This window comes from Gobio gobio (genome assembly GCF_949357685.1).
Source record: "Gobio gobio genome assembly, chromosome: 18".
Lineage (NCBI taxonomy): Eukaryota > Metazoa > Chordata > Actinopteri > Cypriniformes > Gobionidae > Gobio > Gobio gobio.
This window is the reverse complement of record NC_137111.1, coordinates 36,611,556-36,635,463: the sequence shown is the minus strand read 5'-3', so window position 1 is coordinate 36,635,463 and position 23,908 is coordinate 36,611,556. Positions and strand designations below refer to the sequence as shown.

The following is a 23,908-nucleotide window of genomic DNA, read 5'->3' as shown; positions in this document are numbered from 1 at the left end:
TAATGCTATCTGAAATTCACATGTGTATAATACCTTTGACAGTGAGGTTCTCAATCCCACACTCAAACATAATCCAACCCCATTTCTCAGGATTGGCCCAGAGCGAGCGTGGTCAGGGGTGTGATCTGGGACGTGCTCAGTAGAGATGGAGGGCTCAGTCTCATCCACTAACACAAAGTCATCAGTTTCCTCCAAACTGAAGAGAACCTTGGACTTCTTAAAAGGAATGGCAGTGATGGCACAAGCTCCGAGGTCTGTTAAAAATATAAATATGGAACAAACCAATTACAATTACAAAAGGCATTTTAATAAACAAAACACAATAAAGTATATCTGTCATTAAATGATAATATTGACTAATTTGTTAAATTAATTATTATTAGAATAACTTCACTTAAAATGGTATGTCCATGTGATAGGAGAGACATGTCAATTATGTTTTTGTAAAAATAAAAAAATTTTGACTGCAGAATGCAGCAACTGACCAATCAAAGAAATCTCAAGAGGCATGTAATAAATATACATGGGGACATAAATGTGTGTGGTGTGTGTACCTGATGAGTCCAGGCCGCGGAGTTGGGCTGTGTATGCGATGTATGTTGAGTCTAGCTGCGATCTCCTTGCCTTTCTCGATCCCAGCATTAGAGCGGAGAGAACCGCTGGACTGAGGTGCCATCTTCGATGCAGACGAGTACTTCTCCATCATCGCAGAGGGTTTTTCTGTGTCCTCAACTATACCCCTACACAGCACACATTAACAGTCAGAGCAGTACAAACTGTCAAAATTATATACATTATATATTCCTACACATTTTCCATTTCCAAACCTTTTTTCAGACCATATTTAACATAAATGTATCGCAGCATTACTTTTAGCTTTATATTTGGTATATAGTACAGTCATCTGTAAACATTTTTATTTTCTTAGGGTTTTTTTCATTTATTTTCTCGAAGAGGTAACATACAGAACCCCTAAAATAAAAAAAGATAAATAAAAAAATATATATACAGACTTTTGCATGCACACAAGAAACTTTCATGAGAAACTATTCACATGCACACAGGAATTTTTTGCATGCTTGCGCATTATAATTTCTAGTTTTATATATAATTTCCTTTGTGCGTCACTGCCATCTTACTATGAAGAAAACGAGAGCATGGATGCATATGAATTAATAGAGATCTATTTGCTCAAATTTTGGCTTTAGGTCTGCTTTAACGCATACTCTGTGGCGGCCAAGAAACCACACCACAAAATGGGCTGATGGTGCAATAAGTGTCTCAGTGTGCTAAACCGTGCATTGTCTTATATGCAAAGTTTAATGGGTTCTCATGCACACACAAAGGTCGGTATATTCTTTATTTTTGCAAAGGTCCATTTAGAGGCTCTGTGATGTGCTAAGATTATCAAGAGAAGAAACCCAAACCGTTTAAAACCTGCATTTTTGCATTATGAAAAAGTGCACGTTGAATTAATTCAGTCATGTCTGACAATCACTAAAGAATCAATAAACAGCTGCCATGAAAACACACTTCTTGTACGATACATTTATTTTCATTAAATTCTCAATTTTCTATTATAGAAAACTCAATATGGTTAATATTCTGGAAATGCAAAAGTGTTTCCATTTTTCCCTGAGAGAGAGAGCGAGAGAGATAGAAATACTGTATAATATTTGGACAGACATTTGCAGTTACCTATTCATGCGCAGCTGAGTAGCAATCCGGTCAAAGCACAAGGCCACGAGAGAGACGTGCGTGACACTCTTATTGGAGGGTGAACCTTCTTCTACCGATGCCTGAAGTACACAGAGATTCACCTGCAAACAAACATGCACACATATTTACTTCTACCATGTTTACATGACAAGCTTTCTCTCTTTCATACACACACACACACACACACACACACACACACACACACACACACACACACACACACACACACACACACAGGTACCTTTGGGACAGTGACATTAGCCTGCAAACCCTTTATCTTCACATTGTCAGGCTTGATTGACAGATCAGTTTGTCCATGCGGTGTGCTCAGAGACCCAGGGGTGGTTCCCTCTGTCTTAGATATTTTGTGCTCTGCTTTCGCTGTGCTCTGGAAAACACAACATTCATCATGATCACGTTAAAGACTAAGTGTGCTGTCACGTCTCTGTATGTTGGTATTGATCACTTACAGACTCAGAGACAGTGGATTTGCTGATCTGATACACTTCATTAAGCACTTTCCCATGCAGGTCATCCAGGATTGATGCAGGGTGGCGAATACTGGCAAAGTGAACCATGGACTCAATGTACCTGGAAAGAACAACAAAGAGGATGACATTTATTAAAGACCCCATTAACGGCCAGATTTACTAACAGCTTGTGCCTGTGCAAACCCTCTTTTGGGGTTAAAAACTGCTGTCAGGATTTACTGAAGACACACAGAGAAAAATTAGTGCTGGAAAGGTGTGGACAGTTATCTTTGGGGCAGACTTTATTGCATATGCATTTGTAGGAGTTTCCCTTTCAGAAGTAAAATTTATGTGAGGCGAGTATTTAAATGAATCATTCAAGGTGATTTTCTAAGGTTTGTGCTAGTCAATTTCCTGGTATTTGCACCATTATTTAGTGCCCAAAAAAAAGCATAACTAGACACTAATTAGCACTGCTCTTGGTAGATTACGTTGGTCTTTATGGAAATGCAGAACTTTCCACTCCCACTTGCGCTTTTTTGGAATTGCGCTCTAATTTGCCCTGTTTGGTAAATCTAAAATCGCTTGATGACAGACAGAACTAAAAGCAATAATTTTGATATGAGAGCAGCTGTAATGTCTAACCTGTCTAGTGCTTCAGCTACTAAAGGAGTCAGGACCACATTGACCGCCCCTTTGACCTCTACGATGGCTGTGGTTCTCGTCTGGGCAAGAGGCTGATCAAGGGTCCAGTCCTCTGTCATTGTGTCCTCATCAGTGTTGTCCATCGCCCGCTTGTCAAGGGGTGTGTAAGGTGTGCTGCAGATACAAACAAAAAAAATGCATGCTTGTAATTATGCTACATGATACTGAAACAATCACTGTTGATTTGATATGATGTCTCGTATTACCTATTTATATCGCCCATGAGCTGAACTCCTCTGTCTAATAGAGAACTGGCAGACAAACCAGCCTTTACCATCTATAACAAGGACATAAATACAAATATTAACTAAATATAATGAATAAACAAACAACACGCTTCCACATGGGTGAATTTCAAAGAACTTACACAGGTAATTTTACCCAAAAGTTACTCTTTGCATAAAGAAAATGTATTACATTAAGTAATTATTAAATTACATACGGTTCATTTCATGGGCATCGGAAGTAAAAAAAATGTGGGTGGGTCCTCTCAGAAAATTTTTACTGGAGTAGATGCCATTTACAGTAAGTACAAATATACTGCCTTGTTTGCTAAACGTCTGGTTGGGCCAGACAAAGTTACAGAAATAACTATATCATTGAGAGCGGCAATAGTGTAGGGGTAAGACGCATAGCATGAAGTTTGGACGCAAATTGACCCGAGGTTCGAATCTGCCTTTTGCAGAACTCACTCTACTCCCTTTTCCCATCACATATCTGATCGAAAAGGCATTTATTTAAATAAAAATGAAGAAAATATGAGAAAAGTGGAAATAAAGCGTCTAACATATAATATTAACATTATATTATATTAACATTATACATTATACTAACATTATATTATATATTATATTATATTATATTATATTATATATTATATTATATATTATATTATATTATATTATATATTATATTATATTATATTATATTATATTATATTATATTATATTATGTTAAAGAATTAGAATAAATATTAATTACTAATTACTTGTTTATTAATAACTATGAATTTATTTTTAAATGTATATATTAATTCATGGACAGCGTTTCTTTTTTTTAAAACATTTATATTTATAAAATGTTTAATACATAGTTAAAATATTCATAAATTACGATTAAAAGGAACACTCCACTATTTTTTGAAAATAGGTTAATTTTCCAACTCCCCTAGAGTTAAATAGCTGCGTTTTACCGTTTTCGAATCCATTCAGCCGATCTCCGGGTCTGGTGGTAGCACTTTTAGCATAGCTTAGCATAGATCATTGAATCGGATTAGACCGTTAGCATCTCACTAGGGAAAAATATCGAAACTCTTTGGTCATTTTTTCTAACTTCCGTCAACATAACCAACGTGACAACCTGCTTGCACAGGGAGCGTGCTGGGGACTATTTTCAGGCGCTGCGTTAAATCTATGCTGAGCTATGCTAAAAGTGCTACCGCCAGACCCGGAGATCGGCTGAATGGATTTGAAAATAGTAAAACTCAACTGTTTAACTCTAGGGGAGTTGGAAAATTAGCCTATTTTCAAAAATAGTGGCGTGTTCCTTTAAGGGAAGGGGTGCTTAATTGTCAGGAACTACAAATATAATTATTTTATTCATGCGAACATAATTTTTTTCTCAGATATTATAGTGAAATGTGACCTGGACATTTCTTCATAAAATTCACCTACTTTGGATTTACAACTGCATAAATAATATGTTATACTGAAGGAAAAACGTATAACTTATATTTACCTTAAAAGATGGGATGGACAATTGGTCAAAGGAGGCAGAGCTCTCCTCACTTGTAGGCGTGTCAAGGTCAAGTGGGCGATGTAGTGATGACTTTGATGTTCTCTTATTGGTTGGCTGCTTAACAGTCCAGTTTGACACATGATAATGTGCAAGATAAGTTTGGTAACAAGCCATTAAATGCGGCTGTGTTGTCAGGAGGCCAGACTCAGCCTTCTCCGTTTCAACAGAGCCCTCCTCCTCCAATCCAAGTGCAGAGACAAATGAGGCTTGGGAGGTGTGGCTAGGCATCGGAGGTAGGCGGCTCTCAGCAATCGAGAGAGGTCCTTCCACACTGTGGTATATGGAGGTGCGGCTGTGTTCTGTGTGGGGCTGGCCCTGTTGTCTTCGTCTACGTTTCCTCCCTGGATAGGTACCTGGACCTTCATCGCTACTGATTGGCTCAAACTCCTCATTGGCGCTAAAGTACGCTTCACTGTCAGCCACAGACATGGAGGAGTCAACAGAGCGGTACTGATGGAATGTGCTAGAATCAGCTGATGGAGTGAACGGAAATGATCCGTAGCTCCTTCTTTGCCTTGGCGAGTCTAGAACGTTCTCGTCGCTACGGGAAACCTCGCTACTGAACTGAACACCAGTAGGAGGCGTGGCTTTCTCTGCGAAGACAGCGGCCGATAGGCTCTTGGTGCTCCCAAGGCGAGCTGATTGGACAGAGGACTGGCGCTTTAAAGGAGAGCGGAGTGGAGAGCGCAATGGTGGACCCTCAGGGATTGGACCATCAGTGGTTACATTCATTAACCTGGAAACACACACACTGTAAAATACACATACAAACAGAAACGTATTGTTGGGAATTGAGAACCTGTTTTTATTCAGAACCAGTTTTATTTTTGAAAAATAGTTTTGAGCTTGCGCTTTAAGCTTGTGTTGATCTAGCAGTTCGATTTGTATGAGTTGTGGAAATAACACAAAGGATTCTTATGAATTGGTTAGTCTACATGACTCATTAATCAGACAAACTGATTAATCATCGGTTATTACATTATTTAATTAAGATATAAAAGACATTATGGAACTGGAATTGTTTTATACGATACAGAAGCACATGTATCTAACTCACTCTATAGAAGGGGAGGGACTCTCTCGTTCTCCAGCTAACAGAGGCAAGGCAGCACTGGAGGAAGAGTTCTCCTCAGAGGAAGAGGCAGAGCTGTGAGAGCGCAGAGGTACGTGAAGACTAAGGAGCTGACCACGTCTCTCCAAGTCCACCATCGGAGCAGGAGAACACACATCTCTTCGCATAGCGACACCTTTAGCTGTACGTAAACCAATAAAATAAGAATAATTTACATGACACCCAATCGGCATCATCATAGCCACACAAAAAAAGAATATACCATCAGGGAGTTTAGGAGTTTCCTTGGTGACGATCCATTCTCCTGGATGTAATAATGACTGGCCATAGGACATGTCGCTGTCGACACTGATGCTGGTGAAAGCGGAGCTTGATGAGGGTGTGATTTCCTCCAATCGGAAGAAGTCCAGGCCACCAACCAAGCCACCGAAAAAACGGCATCCACCTAGACAACCACAGCGGTTCCGGCTTCGCTTATATTTCTCCTCCGGCCAAAGGAACCAAAGTCTAAAACACGCATGCACACAATATAACAACATGGTAAATAAGTTTGCCTGCACATTAAGCAATAGACAAAATATATTAAAAGATATGATTTAACCTTTTTGTTTTCATATCATGAAGCTCCAGGAACTGCCTCTGGACCTCATATTTGGCTGGATGGTCAGCGGCTAAAGCCACATCAGCCGTCATGAGGTTAAAGTTCACTGAACCGGCTTCAAGCCAATGAGAGCGCCGAAGGAGGGGTGGAGGGAGGCCAAGCCGTGCAATTTCCTGTTGCTCGATGAACTGAGCGATCACTACGTCTTGCAGAACGGCACTGATGCCTTCGCCGACAGCAGCTGTGTGCAGATTACACGTGGCCAAGCGCAAGGCTCCGGTCTGATGGGCATACATAAGTTTAGAATAATTAAGATTTGGTGGCTCAAGTATGATAAATTATTATTGGTTCTCAATTCTCAATAATTGTTATTTTTATTATCAACGTTGAAAACAGATGAAACCATGAAAATTCAGCTTTGCCATCAAAGGAAAAAATATAATAATAAAAAAATATATTATACTAAACTTTTGACTGGTAGTGTACATAATCATCTCTGATAGTCACTAACCTTAATATTGGCAGCACATCCGTGTTCAACAATGCACACCTGAGCTCCATCAACCGTCAGTCGAGTCATGGTGTACTTCAGATCCTCTGATGTGCGACAGGGACCAGGCAAGGCTGCATACTACACGTACAGACGCACACTCAGTAGTGTAGACATTTTAAAAAATGATTTGAAAATGACAGCTCAGGTATGTGTGTGAGTGATTCTGTAATACCTTGGCATCACAGACTCTACGATCAACTCCATGTTGGCAGGTGACAGATGGTTTTGGCTGCTCAAGCTGGAACTCTCGGGACAGTACATGAAACACAAAGCTCTCGCCCCATTCCAGAAGAGATGCACACTGAAACACAAACACTACCAGTGATTAACACCAAACTTGCAGAACCAGCACCAGCGGTCACTAGATTAATAAAATAACTGTTGAATAATTTCTCTTTTTAGTGACACACCCAGTAGCTTTTAAGAAGGGGAAAAATATGGTACGGTTCACAATCAGTTTGAATTACATTTATAGATCAATACATAATATTAATTACAATGACAAATCTATTTGTATTGCCATATCATCCTCAAATACCAGATGCATGGCAAAATATTTACAAAATAATAGAAATAATAATTCTTTAACTATAAAAGATCTTTAGGTTTAATATTTCATACACATTTTTAACAATGACAAAAGGAACATTACAGATTTCATTTAGTGCACAAGTAACATTTCTCATTATGATATTTTTGCAGAAACTATGAATCATTGATGAATAGAAATGTCAAAAGGACAGCATTTATTTGAAATGCAAATCTTTTGTAACATTATAAATGTCTTTACTGTCACTTTTGATCAATATAATGTTTCCTTGCTGACTAAAAGTATTAATTTCTTTTCAATTGTAAATTATTAAATTATATTAGAAATCCTGAAATATATATATAAATTAAAAAAATTATAATTTCTATAAAATAATATAAATCTTACTTAAGATATGAATAATAATAAGAAATTAATAATAAGCAGAAAGCATGTCTGTGTGGCATTCTGTTGATTACCTATGAACATTTTGACCTGTCCCTGTTGTGTACGAAACGAACAGGAAGTAGGCAGCAGTACAAATAAATGTTCAAACATTCTTTTCTGTGGATTTTCACGTAGGTGCTTTAACAAAATTCCAACCTTCACATCCTTGCTTTTAGATTCTCTGGCCCACATGCCTGTTACATTTGTTTTATTGTATTAAGTATAACTACTGTAAACATTTTCAATCAATTAAACACGGTGAGGGATGCGTCAAAATCTTTGTATGAGGCCATTATGCCACAGATACTGCTAGAAATATTCCCCAAGCACCCCATTTGTAATGTCACAATGAATGATTGAGTCACCTGTGGCACACTAACTCTTCCTGTAAGAGCTCCAGCCTGAACGTCAATGAGCCAAGCATATTCGAGTGTGTCACTGCCCGCCGGTAAGCCCTCCGCTGAGAACATGGCGTGGGCTCTCATCTGCAACCCTGAGAGGCTCAGATGCCCATCTCGTAACACAGCATCAACCGCAGGCCGCTAAACACACAGATGGGAATAAATTATCAAAAACAGAAACATATCAACTTTAAATAACAGCACCTGAGAGAATATGAATGAGGTCACCTCCTCCCACTCCCACCTGATAGTTATCGCTGACAAACACATGTAGAGGCGAGAGAACGAGCTGTAGCATGGTCTCCTTATAACCCTTCTTCATCTCAAAACACAGACGCTCCAGGAAGCCTGTAGGACCCTCTGGGCCATCACTACTACAGTGCTGCAGACAAAAGTACAAACAAGATTTACAACCACACATCAGTGCCTGCATGGCATCAAAAGAATAGTCTCACAATCACAAATATGCTTATTTAGCAATGATGTCACCACTGATGTCTGGGACACTGTCTTGTATGAATGAAATCGCTGGTCTCCTCTAAAGCAGTACTGACCGTTGGAAGACGTCCATGGACCTTGTGCAGATTGACGAGGACGGTGATGTCCCAGGGACGTAAGGAGAGAGGATGTGGTGCGTCTTTAGAGCGGCTCTCCTCCAGGCCCACTCTGGTCCAACCAGATGACGAAGAGCAGGAGCTCAGCACAGGGCTGGACAGAGACTCCTCAAAGTCTGTGTACATGTCATCCTCTCCGAAATAGTTTTCCTGCAAATATACATACAACAACAATCGTTTTAAAGGGATATTGCAGCAAAAAAAAAATTAAAAGTCATTATTTACTCGCCCTCATTTCTCTGTCATTATGAACTGTCAGTATATGGAAAAGATGAAAAAATTACCATTTTGTGTTTCACAGAGGAAAATATGGGTTTTGCAGAACACAAGATATAAGTCAGGTTTTAGTGATAAGATACATCTGCCACAGTTAAAATCACAATGAAATCAAAATTAACTATTCTTTTTTTTAATGGAATAGTTCAGTGTTTATTATAAATGATTTGTCTATGCACATCATCATTTAAAAGTGTGCCTATAATCTTTAATCAAAATAACTTCCCCTCCCTAAGCGACATCTATTCTCAACCTGTCACTCACATGACATCACAGCATTAGCAAACCACAACCATCCAACTATCCAATCAATTCCAGATGGACAAAAACAAGTCCTGCCTTTTTTCTTGTTCGAGAAGCCGATTTACTGGGATTTACGTAAAAATATGGAAGAAAAGACTATCGAAACTTCCGTTTCATGCCAACTTCAAGTTGAGTACATACAGCATGTATGTATACATGTGTACCTTGATGGACACCAGCGCTCTGAGGAGAGGGCCATAAAGGGTGATGTGGGAGTCTGGGCTCAGCTCCATCTCTACGTGTAACCGGTCAGGTGGCAGCAAGCTGGGGTCAGAGGAGATTCGAGGTGGAGGAGGCACAGGTGGAGCGAGCTCTGGCGGGCGCAGTGCTGACAGCATGGACTCCTCTATTTCTGACACTGCAAAAAACAGGTAATGTAAGGTGTAAAAGTGTAAACAGGTCAGATTCTTAAATATATTATCTCTGTTGCTGATTGCTAAGTATACGTATTCACTACACTACAAGTCAAAAGTTTCAACACTTAACTGAACGGATTCATTTCATCGATCATAAAGACTGTAAAGTATTTTTCTTAAATGCTTGGAATTTGTCTATGAATATGAATTTGTTTAAAAAAACTAACATTTTAATAGATTTTTAGTGATTTAGGTTTTTAGATTTTTTTATTTATAGATTTTTTTCTGTGAATCGATTAAGAACTTATTTATTTTTATTAACAATTACATATTTTTAAGTTAAATAATAAGTTTTATTTGTTTCAACAATATTTGTTCCTGCTTGAGTTGGTGGAGAGAAGCAGGTGTGGGTAGAAAATCTTTATAATATCTATACAGTAAGTTTTTGCACGATTTATTGGTATTATTCAAACACCTACATGATTGTTTTAGCTGCTGGTCAGATTTCTGAGGGTAGATGGGATGCCAAGTATAGTCTATAATCAGCAAGAAGTTCGGCACACTCCAGCAGTCCACCCAACCAGCCCTGGAAACATACACACACACACGCACGCATACACACAACAGAAAAGTCAAAGGGCGGTGCAAACAAGAAGCAGAAAAGAAGAGGGACAGAAATAGAGCAATGGTGCTCTCTTACTCGGTGTGAGTCATGTTCCTCCAGCGAGGTTTGTTGTTTTTGGGAGGTGCTCCTTGCCCTTCTGTTGGCATTCTGTTTTCTGGAGGGGTCTTGCAATGCTGGTAATCCTTAGTAAGGGTGAGGAGCGGGTACCGGCTGGGGTTACAGTCAGGCAGACACAAGCGCATGTCTGTGTCTTCAGCCTGTATGAGAGTTCAGTATCATTTAGAGTGGATTTATGTGAACGCCAATGTTTTAATGTCAGGTTGTAATGCTTGGTCACACATCATTCAGCACAACAGACAAGTGCGTGTAAATGTTTGCGAGGGTGTACACTCACTCTCAAACAGAAACGTGTGTTACAGGTGGCCGGGACAAACTCGTGAAAGGGCAAAGTGAAGTCAATATTCAGCGTTTCCCCACAGGCAGCGATATAAACTACAGACAAAGAGCATGAGCAAGGGTTTAAACTGATGTTCAAAAAGAAATGAATAAATAAATAATAAAATAAAAATAAATAAATAAAAATAATGAAAGAATGCCAAGACATCGTTTTATTTTGGCTTTTAACTAAATGGAAGCATTATAAATATTTTGTTATCTTTAATTATTACTTTACATGTTGAATTTCTTTTGTTGTGCATTTCATGTATACAAATTTTATCTTTTATTATAATTATAAAGTGTGTTATATTAATTACAGAATTTGTATTTGGTCTTATGAGAAGATATTGGTGCTGCTTATGCTTTTTTCATTGAATAGCACCTTGCATACAACAAATACAGCTCAAATTAAATGTATTATTATAATTAATTATATTAATTATTATAGAAACAAACATGTAAAGAAATAAACAAATTAGTAAATCAATCAATCAGTAAGTAATCAATCAATCAATCAATCAATCACACAAAACCTAATTCAACAAATACAATTCAAACCACCATTCGGGAACATACACAATTAGAAAAGGGTTGGCTCGTCTTCCAACAACCGGCTAGTTGATTAGTGACTAGTTTAGTTTTATTTTTTTGTTCACATTTTTTCGACATCTCTATCAAAATGACAGACTGTCAGAATTGTGTGCAGTGTGTATTCAAAGCCTTATTAATTTGTTAGATTACCTTTCAGTATTTACATTTCTCAAACCCTATATTAGTCTTTTTTTCCAGTCTCGCATCCATTACGAAAGTCTCCCTTACCATTCTCCTGCTGTTTGGTGGAGCAATCAATCCAGTTGTGCTGATTGGCGGCCCAAATCATCTCAAACTGGTGGAAAAGTATCTTAAACTTCCAAGAATATGGAACGAATGAGTAGATGTCCGGTTCACTGTCGCTGGCCCAGTCCTGTATCAAATCTACAGATCACAACAGGAGGAGGTCAGCCGGAGGACAGACGTCAGCTCACAGTAACTTACACTTGAGAGAGGAACATTACCTGTGAAGAAGTTTTTCTGTGCATAGATGAAGTGGTACGTGGCTTTGTAAACCTCAATTTCACACTGCCAGGACTGGGGCATATTCCACACGCGCGGATAACTGGCTATGACATGAAACTGAGGAGTTCAAAGACAGCTGTTAACATGCACGATAGTTCACTAGTTGCTTTATCTAGCTTTTGTAATTTAGTTTATTTTAGCTTTAGGATTTGAAGGTTCTGTAAGTGTTTTTGGGGAACATTTAAAACATCCACAATGGACATTTAATAATGTGTAGATTCAATTTTTATTCTTTATTACTAATAAAATTCAGAATTTATATTCATCCCTCGTTTCAAAAGCTGAAAACACATCTATGCTGATGCTACAACCCTCCCTAAAGTTTTTGCAAAAACAAGTGCTGCGTGGGTGAATTTCAGCAAAGTGGAAAATGGTCTTGCAATATGCAATATCTGAATTATTACAAAGATTACTTCTCTAAATTCAATTTTTGTAACAAATTTCCCATCTTCAACAATACATTTCAAGACAATTACTGTCAGATCTCAAATCGCCTGCAGCAACCAATGTTCTCTTTATCTGTTTTAGTGAAGATAATCAGTTTTCTGCAGAAAAAGTTTAAAGTTACTCATTTAAGGGCTATGCTTGGAGTCTGTATGAATGGGCCAGACCCGACTAGTCAATTTTGAAAATGTGTAGTTTTGCATATCTCTTATAAACACATAAAATCATGTGCCACACTCACAGCAAGCATCTCAGCCTCTAGCAGCGTCCTGTACTGCATACTGCTGGTGGTATCAACATGTAATAACTGGCCTTTAACAGTGGGAGAATAACCTAAACAGACAAAAACAGTGAAGTATTACAAGATATGAAACAGGGGGGGGGTACCTTTTACATTAAAAGGTACACTATGTAACTGTTAATTTTTTGTTCAGAATTAACTATTTAAATAAGGAGTCAATACATCATCAATCCTGCTACCAAAACATGTTTTTGTCTTACCCTGATTCACCATGGTAAGCTTATTATAATCTTATTTATATTTTAGACCTGACGGGATGGTTTTCGCAGGGAAATTGCATACAGACGTCACTCACCCGGGCCTGTATCATCCTATCCGTAAATAGATAAAAGTTCCTTTGGCTACTTTGATGCTTGTATGGTGTGGGAGTGGCATAGGTTAGTTGTCACAATGAGTGCAAAAGGTTGACATTTAGCATGCAAAAATTCGAATCTCCGGTGAATCACCCGTTTTACTAGCCTGACAAGCCAGACCCACATCAAGATGTTGGGTCTGGGAACACACCATTGGCAGGGCTCAATCCGAGGGGCGGGATAAACGGTTGTCTTTCAAATTCCCTCTGCACGCAATAGGATAGCGCTACAACCAACCAGAGCAACGAAGAAGGTGAAGCGGAGCTAGTTGGTATTAAACTTTCGCCGTATCCAGTCGGCAAAAAACTCCGAACACATCTTCCTTTCTTAAGAATGACTTCAGTGCCGTTCTTTGTTCTTTTCTCAACTCCAAGTCTTCCAGAGTCGTGGCCAAAGCCTATTCGAAAGACCGCTGTTCGCCAGCTTCTTTGTTTACTAGTAGCACGCGGAACCAACGCAACTCTGCCAAATTTTGTTAACGCCACCCACCGACTCTATACACGATGTGATTGGCCTGACCAGAGATTGTTTTTTCCAGCTCGTAAGCCAACGGAGAGTTGCTAGACAATCCCTGCTTGCAAATTACATTTGCTGCCGCTAGGGTGCCTCTAGATTTCTAGGCTACCGTTTTACAACATGCCGAACAGAGAGTCTGCTGGCAAAAAGTGAAAGCGATAGAGCTCTTATAAAACTAGAATCAACACTGGCTTGGCTTTTCAGTGATGTTGTAAAAGCGACGCGGCGATGGCGTCTATTACTCAACAGGTGAGCAAGGGATTTTATTGAACAGATAAATTGCCATATGTAGCTCTCTAACAGAGTTCATTGTAAAGCATTATCTATTATGAAGGGTCATATTCATCCGCACAGTCATGCAGAGCCAAAGCACAACTAAACAATGTTCTTCCGCGTAATACATGCAGCTGTTTTTTAAGCAAAAGTTATATAATGTACCTTTAAACAAACAAAACTGTCAAATGTCACCCACAAAAACTAAATTTTGACAGTTACCATTCTCTCCAACAGTCATGGGTATGTTGACCTCGAGGTAAGAACCTGCTCCTACATTCACATGGACCGCATTAGTCTCCTGTAAAACCAAATGGATTATGGGTTAGTGAATGAACAAAGACAAAAGAAGTCCACATTCTTACTCAGGATTTTATATTCTTATGAATGCAAGCAAACATAGCCCTACCAAACATTTACACATAAGAGTGTGTGACTCATTATGAATCATTAAGTGAGTGTGCATGTAAATACCCTATTCTTGGTGAATAGCAAGTCTATTGTTGCATCAGCTATGATGTTCATACGCAGCTCAAAGGCGAGGATCTGTCGGGGTTTGCCTGGTGTGGCAACATCGCTCACTTTCATTGGCTGATAGTCTGCAGGCAGGAAGAACTTCCATAGGCTGTCTCTGTAGGGGTCAAATCACAATTTAAATAATGGATTATAAATTATTTAAATTGTAAAATATATTAAAACACTTATTCTACAATGTAACAATATTACTGTTTTTTACTGTATTTTGTCAAATTTAGCCTTGGTGATCATAAGAAACGATTTATATTTTTAAACAGTAAAGCAGTAGTGTACCAGTACTTTAGTACCACGTCAATAGTAAATTAATAAAATATAATATAATGATTTGCTTATAGTGTAACACCATGCCAGCTGTCCTGGCTATATTCATGGCGATATATAGTAAATATAGTAATAATAATAATCAAACAGCAATATTGACAAGAAAAACAGAACTCCACATAAATTTAGTAGCTTTAATAAAGTACCTCTGTCTGTCAGCCCATGGGCCATAGTTAAAGTCTGTTCCTTTGCCACATACAATGTCCAAACCCCAGCATGGAGGCAAGTCCTGTAGTTTGGCGTCTTCAGAGCAGGCTTCTGTATCTCCATTCTCCTGTTCCTCTAGCACCAAACCTAAAAAACACACATGCACAGGAAACAATGTGAAGACATTCTTATCTACACCAACATACCCACTGTTTATGTGAACATACCAACAACAACCCAGCCTTATACTTAAAAAAAAGAAAAAAAAAGGTTTACCTGGTTCATCTTGGTAGTAGTAGATGTCCACATCATTGGACTGCATTACCACAAAGCCCTCCCCCATGAGCCTGGGAGGTCTAGAGACAAGAAATCACTTTTTAGACAACCGCTACATCACTCAAACAGATCACTAATCATTACTGATCAAGCAGCTGACAACCAAGATTAATCTTCTAGCATAGCAGTTCATTACATAAATGAAAATGAACCCACATTTACTTTCAGCTAATCCTTAATTGACACTGGAAAAAGCTGATCTATATACGAGAGGCAATTAATGTTCAGGTCATCAAGTTAATATTATTTTCAATCTAAATTAAATTACACAGATCAATGTGTATAATTGTAACTAATGAAACAAACTAACAGCTCTGGTTAATTAAATTAGCACTGTGTTTAAAACAGTACATTAATAACCCTTGATAATTATATTTAAATAACAATAGACACTAATGCAGTGAAAGACTATGGTACTCTCACTCTGGCTAAAGAAGTGTCCAGCTTCACATCTGTAGCTGAAAAATCTGTACTGTATTTCTGCCATTTTGCAGATTTGTACTTTTTTAACAATATTTGAACTCATTAGTGGAAGTATTATTTTTACCCGATGTCACTCAGTGCTCTATTCGAACCATGTGATTTGCACTGCAATGGTCACTTATTCTCATTTATACCAGTTATAACTGTAAAAAAAAACCTGTACAAAAATGTTTTTAGTGTAACTAAGAAATTTTCATTCTCTTCTTAACTTATCTCTATTAGTATTTCATGTCACTTGAACTGCAGTGGTCATTAGTCATTTATTATACCCTGTTATTCTGCATCAATCCAGTGATATTGTCATATTCCTCCATATTCTATTTATACACAATGCCATGTGTCACTGGACACATATACCTCATTATCACTTGTACACAGCACCTTCTCTATTTATACTACACGTCATTTGCACTAAAGTGGTCACTGGCCATAGTGGTCGACCAATAATATGCCATATTTGGCTTTTTTTTTTTAAATCCGCATTGGCCAATATGTTTTTCTGCTTGTCAGGACTTTTATGTTGATGGCGCCAGCCCTCTTATTCTCCTTCTTCATTAGTTTACTGTCTCTGTTTAACAGTTCTATCTAATAGTTATTGACTGTTAGAACTGTCTGAAAGTAAATATTGAACGGTTAGAAAGAAAGTAAATGGTACGCAAAAGAAGTATTATGCTGTTTGCGTTTATATAATTAGTAACAAAAAGGCAAACATTATACTATTATACTACTTACCGTCAGCAAATACGCATTTATACAATTTAAACAAATCTTTGAATATCTAATAAACATTTAATTTCACAAAATCTCCTGAAGTGTGCATTTGTAGCCTGCATAAAAATTTGTGTATTCTGTGCATGACGGACGGTCTGTGCAAATTTAATGTGGACTTCACTGAATTTGCATGATCGACAAACTTCAAACCCTTGATTTCCACTGTCATAATCATGTAATTTTGCTGAGTGTAAAATTAGTGTTACCTTGTCTTTATATCGGCCACTCTTGCTCTCCAAGATACCGGCATCGGTAAATACCCCATGAAATCAGCTTTGTAGCCTTTAGCCATATGTATTATAAATATGCAAGTTTCACCAATACCAACCCCAAACTTTTGAATGGCAGTGTAAACTTAAGGACTCAAAGGTCTTGTCTTGTTTAGTCTTGTCTTGTCTGTTTCATTTACATTTACATTTACATTTATGCATTTGGCAGACGCTTTTATCCAAAGCGACTTACAGTGCCCTTATTACAGGGACAATCCCCCTGGAGCAACATGGAGTAAAGTGCCTTGCTCAAGGACACACTGATGGTGACCGCTGGGATCGAACCAGCAACCTTCTGTGTGTCAGTTCCGACACACAGAAGTTAATTTCGACAGTTAATACATCAACACAGGACTGAAATCTGTGCTTATGTAATTTAATGCAGTCTTAAAATAATATATCAGGTTAGATGATAGCTTTTTCATTGCCTCTCTACTTGCGCAATGACAATAAAGTAGAATCTAAACTAATCTAATCTAATCTGATAGACTAGAGATGATTAGACTCACTCATCATTCTGAAGGCCCAGGTATCGCGGGCTGGGCACCAGCATGACACGGACGTTCTCCAGAGAGCCCTTTACAATGTGCATGAACAGATCCAAGTGGCTGCTGGGTGGTTTGGTGGCATATGTCAGGAAGGCGTCGTCAAAATTCATACAGAGGGTTTGAGGAAGATGGTGATTACCAAATGCTACGCGACCCTGAGGGCAAGAACAGCGAGAGTTATGCACGTTGAGGCATGGTCAATATTAAGTGTGTTTATTTCAGTTCCTCGTGATGTTTCAGGAGATTGTACTGCTCTAAAAATAGGCTATGAATTACGCAGGTAGCAGCATGCTGATGTCAGACAGATGAATGGGCGAGAGCGGTGAATGCAATACTCACTGTACTGATGTTGACTTTAATGACGGGGATGAGAGACCTCCAGGAAGATGATGGGTCCGGAGTCTCAGCTTTGATGTGAACACTTCAAAAACAACAAAAACGCATATATATTCATGAGCACTTTTGAATATGAAGTACTGCAACTTTCCTGTATAAAGAAAAAAATAAAGCGAGTGCTTCCGAGAAAATATTTAGACAGAAAATTCAAAGAACAATCAATGGATTTGTAGCCATCACAAACAGAGTCTGCATGCGGAGATGCTAAACAGTGTAAAGCTAAATATTAATATAAAACACTTCATGTTGGCAAATTAAACAGACCCATTTGACTGCAAGAAAAGTAACAATTATATCTTCACTTGCTACATTAAAGGTGAAATGTGTAATATTTGCACCATTAACGCCAACAAAAAAAAGAATAATTGACTTATTTAAACACTTTCCATCATCCATTGTTCAGCAAACAAATGTTTTTTTTATGTTGGGCTGGTCAGTCCATAAACTGAAGAAATCAGCCTATAAATAGCTTATTTATTGTTGGTTCTGCATTTATTTCACCTTTGATCTTATGTACCAGAATCTTAGCAGCTTTTGCAGTATTAGTGCAGTGTTTACCTCTCCAAATCCATTTGTTCTTGCCCTTTCTCCTCATCCCGGTGAGGTGGGATAAGGGTGGGCTCTAGGCCAAATATTTGCTGGAGCCGAGTGTACAGATCCGTGCGATTATACACATGGAACTCAAAGCCGTTAAGAGTGACATAGAGCCGTGTCTCAGCCTTCGGGTCTGGAAACACAGTAGAAACATTATGCATGCGTTTTTCCCACAATTTGTGGAGCATTATCATTAGATCAACATCCAAGTACAGATCAACCCAATCAAAGAACAACAAAAAAACAATTGTAGGATTAATGTTATAATTAGTGCTGGGCATCGATTTAAAAAAATTAACAAATTTTTCGCATTTTTTCTGTAATTAATCGCAAGTTTTTAATATTTTAAGTTTTTAATATTTTGATATTGTAATAATTTCAGTTACTCTCCAAATTAATGTATAAACAATTTAAAAGACAGCATATTTTAAATGTGTGTTGTATTGTCATGTTTTTATGAAGGAAGGCCAGTATCACTGATACTAAAGTCTCTATGAAACATTAATGACATTACATTACAGTATAACTGAAAGCTCCCAATTTCAACATTTATTAGGCTTTAAAAAAACTTTTAATTTAAGTGAACTTAAAACAATCTTTACATAAACCAAAAAAAATAAACGTTATATTTACCCATGGCCTTCCCTTCTAGACATATACAGAAATGTAATAGTTATCAAACACCTTTCTTAACTGCATAAATAATAAATGAAATATAGATTAATCATCATTAAAGCTACAATTTTCTCTGATCCCGTTGTTCTTTGATGAACATTAATGACAGGCATCATCAGTGCTCCTGTCACTTTAAGAACAGACAAATCCGAACATGACGCGGATCTGACGCGTCTCATTTCCTCACAACTCTTTAAGTTAATTTAAGACGTTATTTAACTAATTTAAGACTGCTGATATAAGAATACTCAAAATCCTCTGTGTTGTTGTTATTGTTTGTTCAAGAGCAAAAGATAACTCGATGTGAGCAGGAAACTGATGCGAGTCTGTCTATGCGTCGTGTGTGTGTGTGTGTGTGTGTGTGTCAGAGTGTCCTTTTATTAGCTGCCCAGCCCTAGTTATAATTAAACATGTCCTATTAATAAATGCAACAAAACAAAGTTGTCACAATTTTTGTGAGATGTTTGTAATGCGTTTACACTGACCATGTTGTTTCTGTTTGGGGTTGTACATCTGCCACCAACGAAATATAAGTAACCCATCTTGAATTCTGAAAAATACGTTTACAATAGAGTAAATAAAGATGGGATATAACCCATAAACAATGTGATAATGGTCAACAAAGAGACAACAGTAATAAGAAGAGTGTCAATGGAGCATAAATAGTCTGTGTACCTGATGGACATATCTTCATTGATGAAATAGACATCTCGGAACATGACCTTGCCGGACAGCACAGAGAATGAAAATGAACCTGTAAAATAAATAAATATATAAATAACTAAATGGAAGGAAAAGAAAAATCAATAATGAACAAATGAACAAATAAAAACAGAATTAAGACTAACTCACCGATGTGTATGTATCCATTCTTATAGAGTCGGTTAATGATGAGGGTGAGGACGAGTCCAATATTGCGGGAATTGTAGTATGTCAGGTATATGATCCATCCGCATGACATAATAGTGGCTGTGGAAAACACGTTTAAACCCCTGCCCTCAATAACTGAATATTACCCTTACAGAGCAAATAATAACAAGATCTAAACTGGTATGGCAAGAGATGTACACTACCATTTAAAAGTTTGGGGTCAGAATTTTTTTTTTATTGAAGTTTCTTATGCAAACTAATATTTAAATATATTTTAAAATGTCATTTATTGCTATGATAGTAAAGCTGAATTCTCAGCATCATTACTCTAGTCTTCAGTGTCACATGACCCTTCAGAAATCATTCTCTAATATGCTGATTTGGTGCTCAAGAAACATTTAATATTTTCAATATTTTTGTAGAAACCATTATACTTTTTTTCCCACGATTCTTTGATGACTAGAAAGTTCAAAAGAACAGCATTTATTTGAAACAGAAACCTTCTGTAGAAGTTTAAATGTCTTTACTGGCACTATTGATCAATTTAATGCTTCCTTGCTGTCTAAAAGTATTAATTTCGAATTAATAAAAAATAAATTACTGACCCCAAACTTTTGAACGGTGGTGGATACTGTGTCTGCATCGAACATTGTGTCATGTTAACTTGAGTCTGTATACACTGAAAATACTGAAACTGTGCGTAATTGTAGAATATCCACTATACGTATTAATGAATCAATCACCCCATTAAATAAATTATTGTGTAAAAAACCTCTGCTGATTATGATGTGTAGACTGAAAACTATTTATAAAAAATGCCCACTTACCAACAAGAAGCCACACAAAGTTAGAGTTGCGTCTGGTAAGGTAGTCATCTAATTCATTAATACTGGGGAAACTGTTATTTTTGTTATCCATGGTTACACCCCACTGCAGATAAAAAGAACAGCCATCACTATCAAATAACACAGGGTTTGCATCAACCTCGGACTTATCAAGTACACTGCCAATGCACAATCAGCAGACTATTCAAAAACCCAGTGTGCAAAAAATGAAGGTTCTTTGGTTAAAGACAGAACTAGTTCATGAACTGCCCCAAAGTGATCAACCATTTATGAAGACATTCACATAATTAGGACTCTGTGTGGTGTACAGCACATTTGAGTGTTTTAGTAAACTATTGGTAATGTAATATGTGCATGTTTTCTGCCATGTGAGCTTATTTGAGCCTCAGGAAGTACAACAGTTTTGCCAAAGAGGAAGTCTCCATAGGGTCATTCCGTGTCAACTCAACCAGAGCCACTAAAAATGTGTACAATAATTGGCCAATTTACTCATGGAGCTGTAATATGATCTGCATATCTCTGTTGACTGAACCATATGGGACCTTTAAAACAAAGATACCAAAATAAATGTTTGTTCTTGAGTTACAGGCATGCAAACTTGGGGCAAAAAACAAAACACATAAAAATGCTTTTTCCCCATTTTTGAACTGTCACCGTTGGCATATAATGCAACAAAGATTGCTTAAGTAAACAGATTTAACTTATAAAATAATGATGTTGCCATCTTTCTAAAGTCATTTTTCTCCCCCCGTAATTTGGCTCCAAATCTCAGGTGAAAATTGTCATTTTGACCCCTCTACAAAATAGTGGATTACCCAGTCAATGTACAGAATACATTTAAAATTTTGGCTTTCATCACTATTTATGTTTGTCTTTCTTCAAAAACAAAAATTTGAGCCAGGGAAGTTTCCAAAATTTGGTTGATTTGACACGGTTAGTCACCACCATGAAATCAAAATTAACGATTCTTGGGTAACACTTTACAATAAGGTTGTATTAGTTCACATTAGTTAATGCATTAGTTAACATGACCAACACCTCTGTTCATCTTTGTTAACGTTAGTTAATAAAAATACAGCTGTTCATGGTTTGTTCATGTTAGTTCACGGTGCATTATCTAATGTCAACAAGATTTTAATAATGCATTAGTAAATGTTGAAATTAACATAAACAAAGATAAATAAATGATTTATAAGTGCAGTTCATTATTAGTTCATGTTAACTAATTTAGTTAACTAATGTTAACTAACGAACCTTATTGTAAAGTGTTACCGATTCTTGTTTTTTGATGCTGCAGTATTTTTTTAAATGATTTATCTGTGCACATCATTGTTTTTTATTCATGTGCCCTCGTAATCTTTCATTTAACAAAACAACAACAACGATCCAATCAATTCTAGATGGACAAAATCAACCCTTAAGTTCTACATTTTTTCTTGTTTGAGAAGCTGCTTCATTAAGATACGTCACAATAGGGAAGAAAAGACTATCGCAACTTCCGTTTCATGATGCCGACATATGTGGCGGTAAAATAAAACAGTATTATGGCTTTTAAAATGTTTAATCTAAATCTAGCTCTCTTTGAAATGAGAGAAATTTTTTAGTTATATCGAATAAAACTGTAAGGGAAATTTCATGGACATAAATTTGAGATCCATAAGGAAGAAACAATTACAATAGAGAGGGCCAACACAGAAGTGCCAATGTCTGCAAATGCAGGTTGATTAATTATTACTAATAATCACAGTGACAGTGAACTGCGCCTTTATCTGGTATAGTAGGGTGTTTGAAAAAAGGAGAAGTAAATACACTTGTAATCCTCCTTAAATCCAAAATAACCCAAATGCACCTTAAATCTGTAATTGGGAGACATATGTAAAACAACTAGACAAACAATACAAGCTGTTTCCATTCAGCTGAAAACTCTCATTCACACATTCTTACTTTTGCACATAAGTACAGACTACACTGCTTAGATAATTTATAATGTAAAACATAATTTTTCAAATAGCCCAACACCACTAAATATTGCACAAAATCAGTCTGCCAAAATGCAGGAATGTTCACCCACGCAATTAAAGAAGCAGTTACAGGCACAATGCTCAGCTTATAGGAGTCTTGTACCCTATTTTTTGCATGCAACACTTCTAGGCATAAACACATTTGTGTGACTGTGAAACCACAGGCTGCACTATTTGTAAAGAAGATCTTGCCTTTTGATTCTAGCATGACAGGTTTGTCCAGACAGATGTCACTATGAGACATCTTTTTCAGATGAAAAGATACACTGAGACATGACCAAATGATGTCAGTCTATCATGTGACAGTAGCAGGTGTGTTAAGATAATGAGATTCTTTAGCGATTTATCTGTGATTCTAAGGTAAAAAGCATATCATCTTAAGCTGAGTATCACAGGGTCTGTTGTATGATGTGCAAAGTGTCTTCAAGTCAAGACACATCTTTCTTCTCAGCCTACGCTCAGGTTTACACAAGAGAAGAACCATCTGTTTGAATTAGTGTTGAGGTTGACTCTATAGTCTAACCTCTGTTAAAGTCTAAAAGGTTTAAAGCTAGAAGAAGCCTGCTATTGAACAAGAGGAGCAGTCTTCCATTGGTAAGAGTACAAATCTAAAACAGAAATGGCCGCTTTCCTTTCCTCAGCTCTTCAGGAAAAGTTGTGCAAGTACTTGAGCAACAACTGATGTAACTTCAACATTAAAGATGCCATTTGAGACATCTTTTGAATGTTAAATGTTTCTTTCAAAGGTCCACATAGTCATTCTTTAGTTTGATATGACATTTTCCATCCTCTATTAAGGGGCTGTTTCTTGTGTAGCCTAAATACCCGCGGCCATTTTGTCAGACACGCTATTTTAAAGACTATCTATTGCATTTTAGGTACTTTACTATGACCAACTTTTATATTTTAAATACCAATTGCCAAGCAGTTTTGAGTTCACTGGACTTCAGTGCCACACAGTTGTGGAAACTCTTTTCTTCAAGTTACTAGTAGCTAGTTCATTTAAACCCGTTTAACTAGTTCATTTAAACCCGTTTAACTTTCAACAAACTCTTAATAACTATTCAGATGTACTTGCTGGGGAAGGTTAATTTTCATTTAAAATGGTAATTTAAGTGAACAACCAGTCTAATTTTAAAAAATGTATCGGAAAATCTACAAGTTGAGAACAGCTGGTTGCCTTATT

General features: G+C 37.3%; 1 protein-coding gene across 1 annotated transcript in view; it reads right to left on the bottom strand.

Moving 5' to 3' along the window:
- Window positions 1–23,908, bottom strand: part of kiaa1109 (KIAA1109) — a 57,775-nt gene that overhangs the window by 32,134 nt on the left and 1,733 nt on the right. The window contains 36 exon segments of the mRNA XM_079842274.1: window positions 34–96; window positions 99–254; window positions 555–579; window positions 581–740; window positions 1,699–1,820; window positions 1,961–2,107; window positions 2,190–2,310; window positions 2,835–3,008; window positions 3,101–3,171; window positions 4,632–5,427; window positions 5,749–5,944; window positions 6,026–6,270; window positions 6,365–6,645; window positions 6,876–6,995; window positions 7,090–7,218; window positions 8,259–8,435; window positions 8,539–8,676; window positions 8,849–9,058; window positions 9,652–9,845; window positions 10,323–10,429; window positions 10,544–10,725; window positions 10,863–10,960; window positions 11,726–11,881; window positions 11,962–12,079; window positions 12,708–12,799; window positions 14,132–14,210; window positions 14,384–14,540; window positions 14,914–15,061; window positions 15,191–15,270; window positions 17,283–17,476; window positions 17,661–17,742; window positions 18,276–18,444; window positions 19,472–19,536; window positions 19,662–19,740; window positions 19,839–19,955; window positions 20,684–20,786. Coding sequence (XP_079698400.1) covers window positions 34–96; window positions 99–254; window positions 555–579; window positions 581–740; window positions 1,699–1,820; window positions 1,961–2,107; window positions 2,190–2,310; window positions 2,835–3,008; window positions 3,101–3,171; window positions 4,632–5,427; window positions 5,749–5,944; window positions 6,026–6,270; window positions 6,365–6,645; window positions 6,876–6,995; window positions 7,090–7,218; window positions 8,259–8,435; window positions 8,539–8,676; window positions 8,849–9,058; window positions 9,652–9,845; window positions 10,323–10,429; window positions 10,544–10,725; window positions 10,863–10,960; window positions 11,726–11,881; window positions 11,962–12,079; window positions 12,708–12,799; window positions 14,132–14,210; window positions 14,384–14,540; window positions 14,914–15,061; window positions 15,191–15,270; window positions 17,283–17,476; window positions 17,661–17,742; window positions 18,276–18,444; window positions 19,472–19,536; window positions 19,662–19,740; window positions 19,839–19,955; window positions 20,684–20,774 — 5,539 coding nt within the window. The 5' untranslated portion in view covers window positions 20,775–20,786.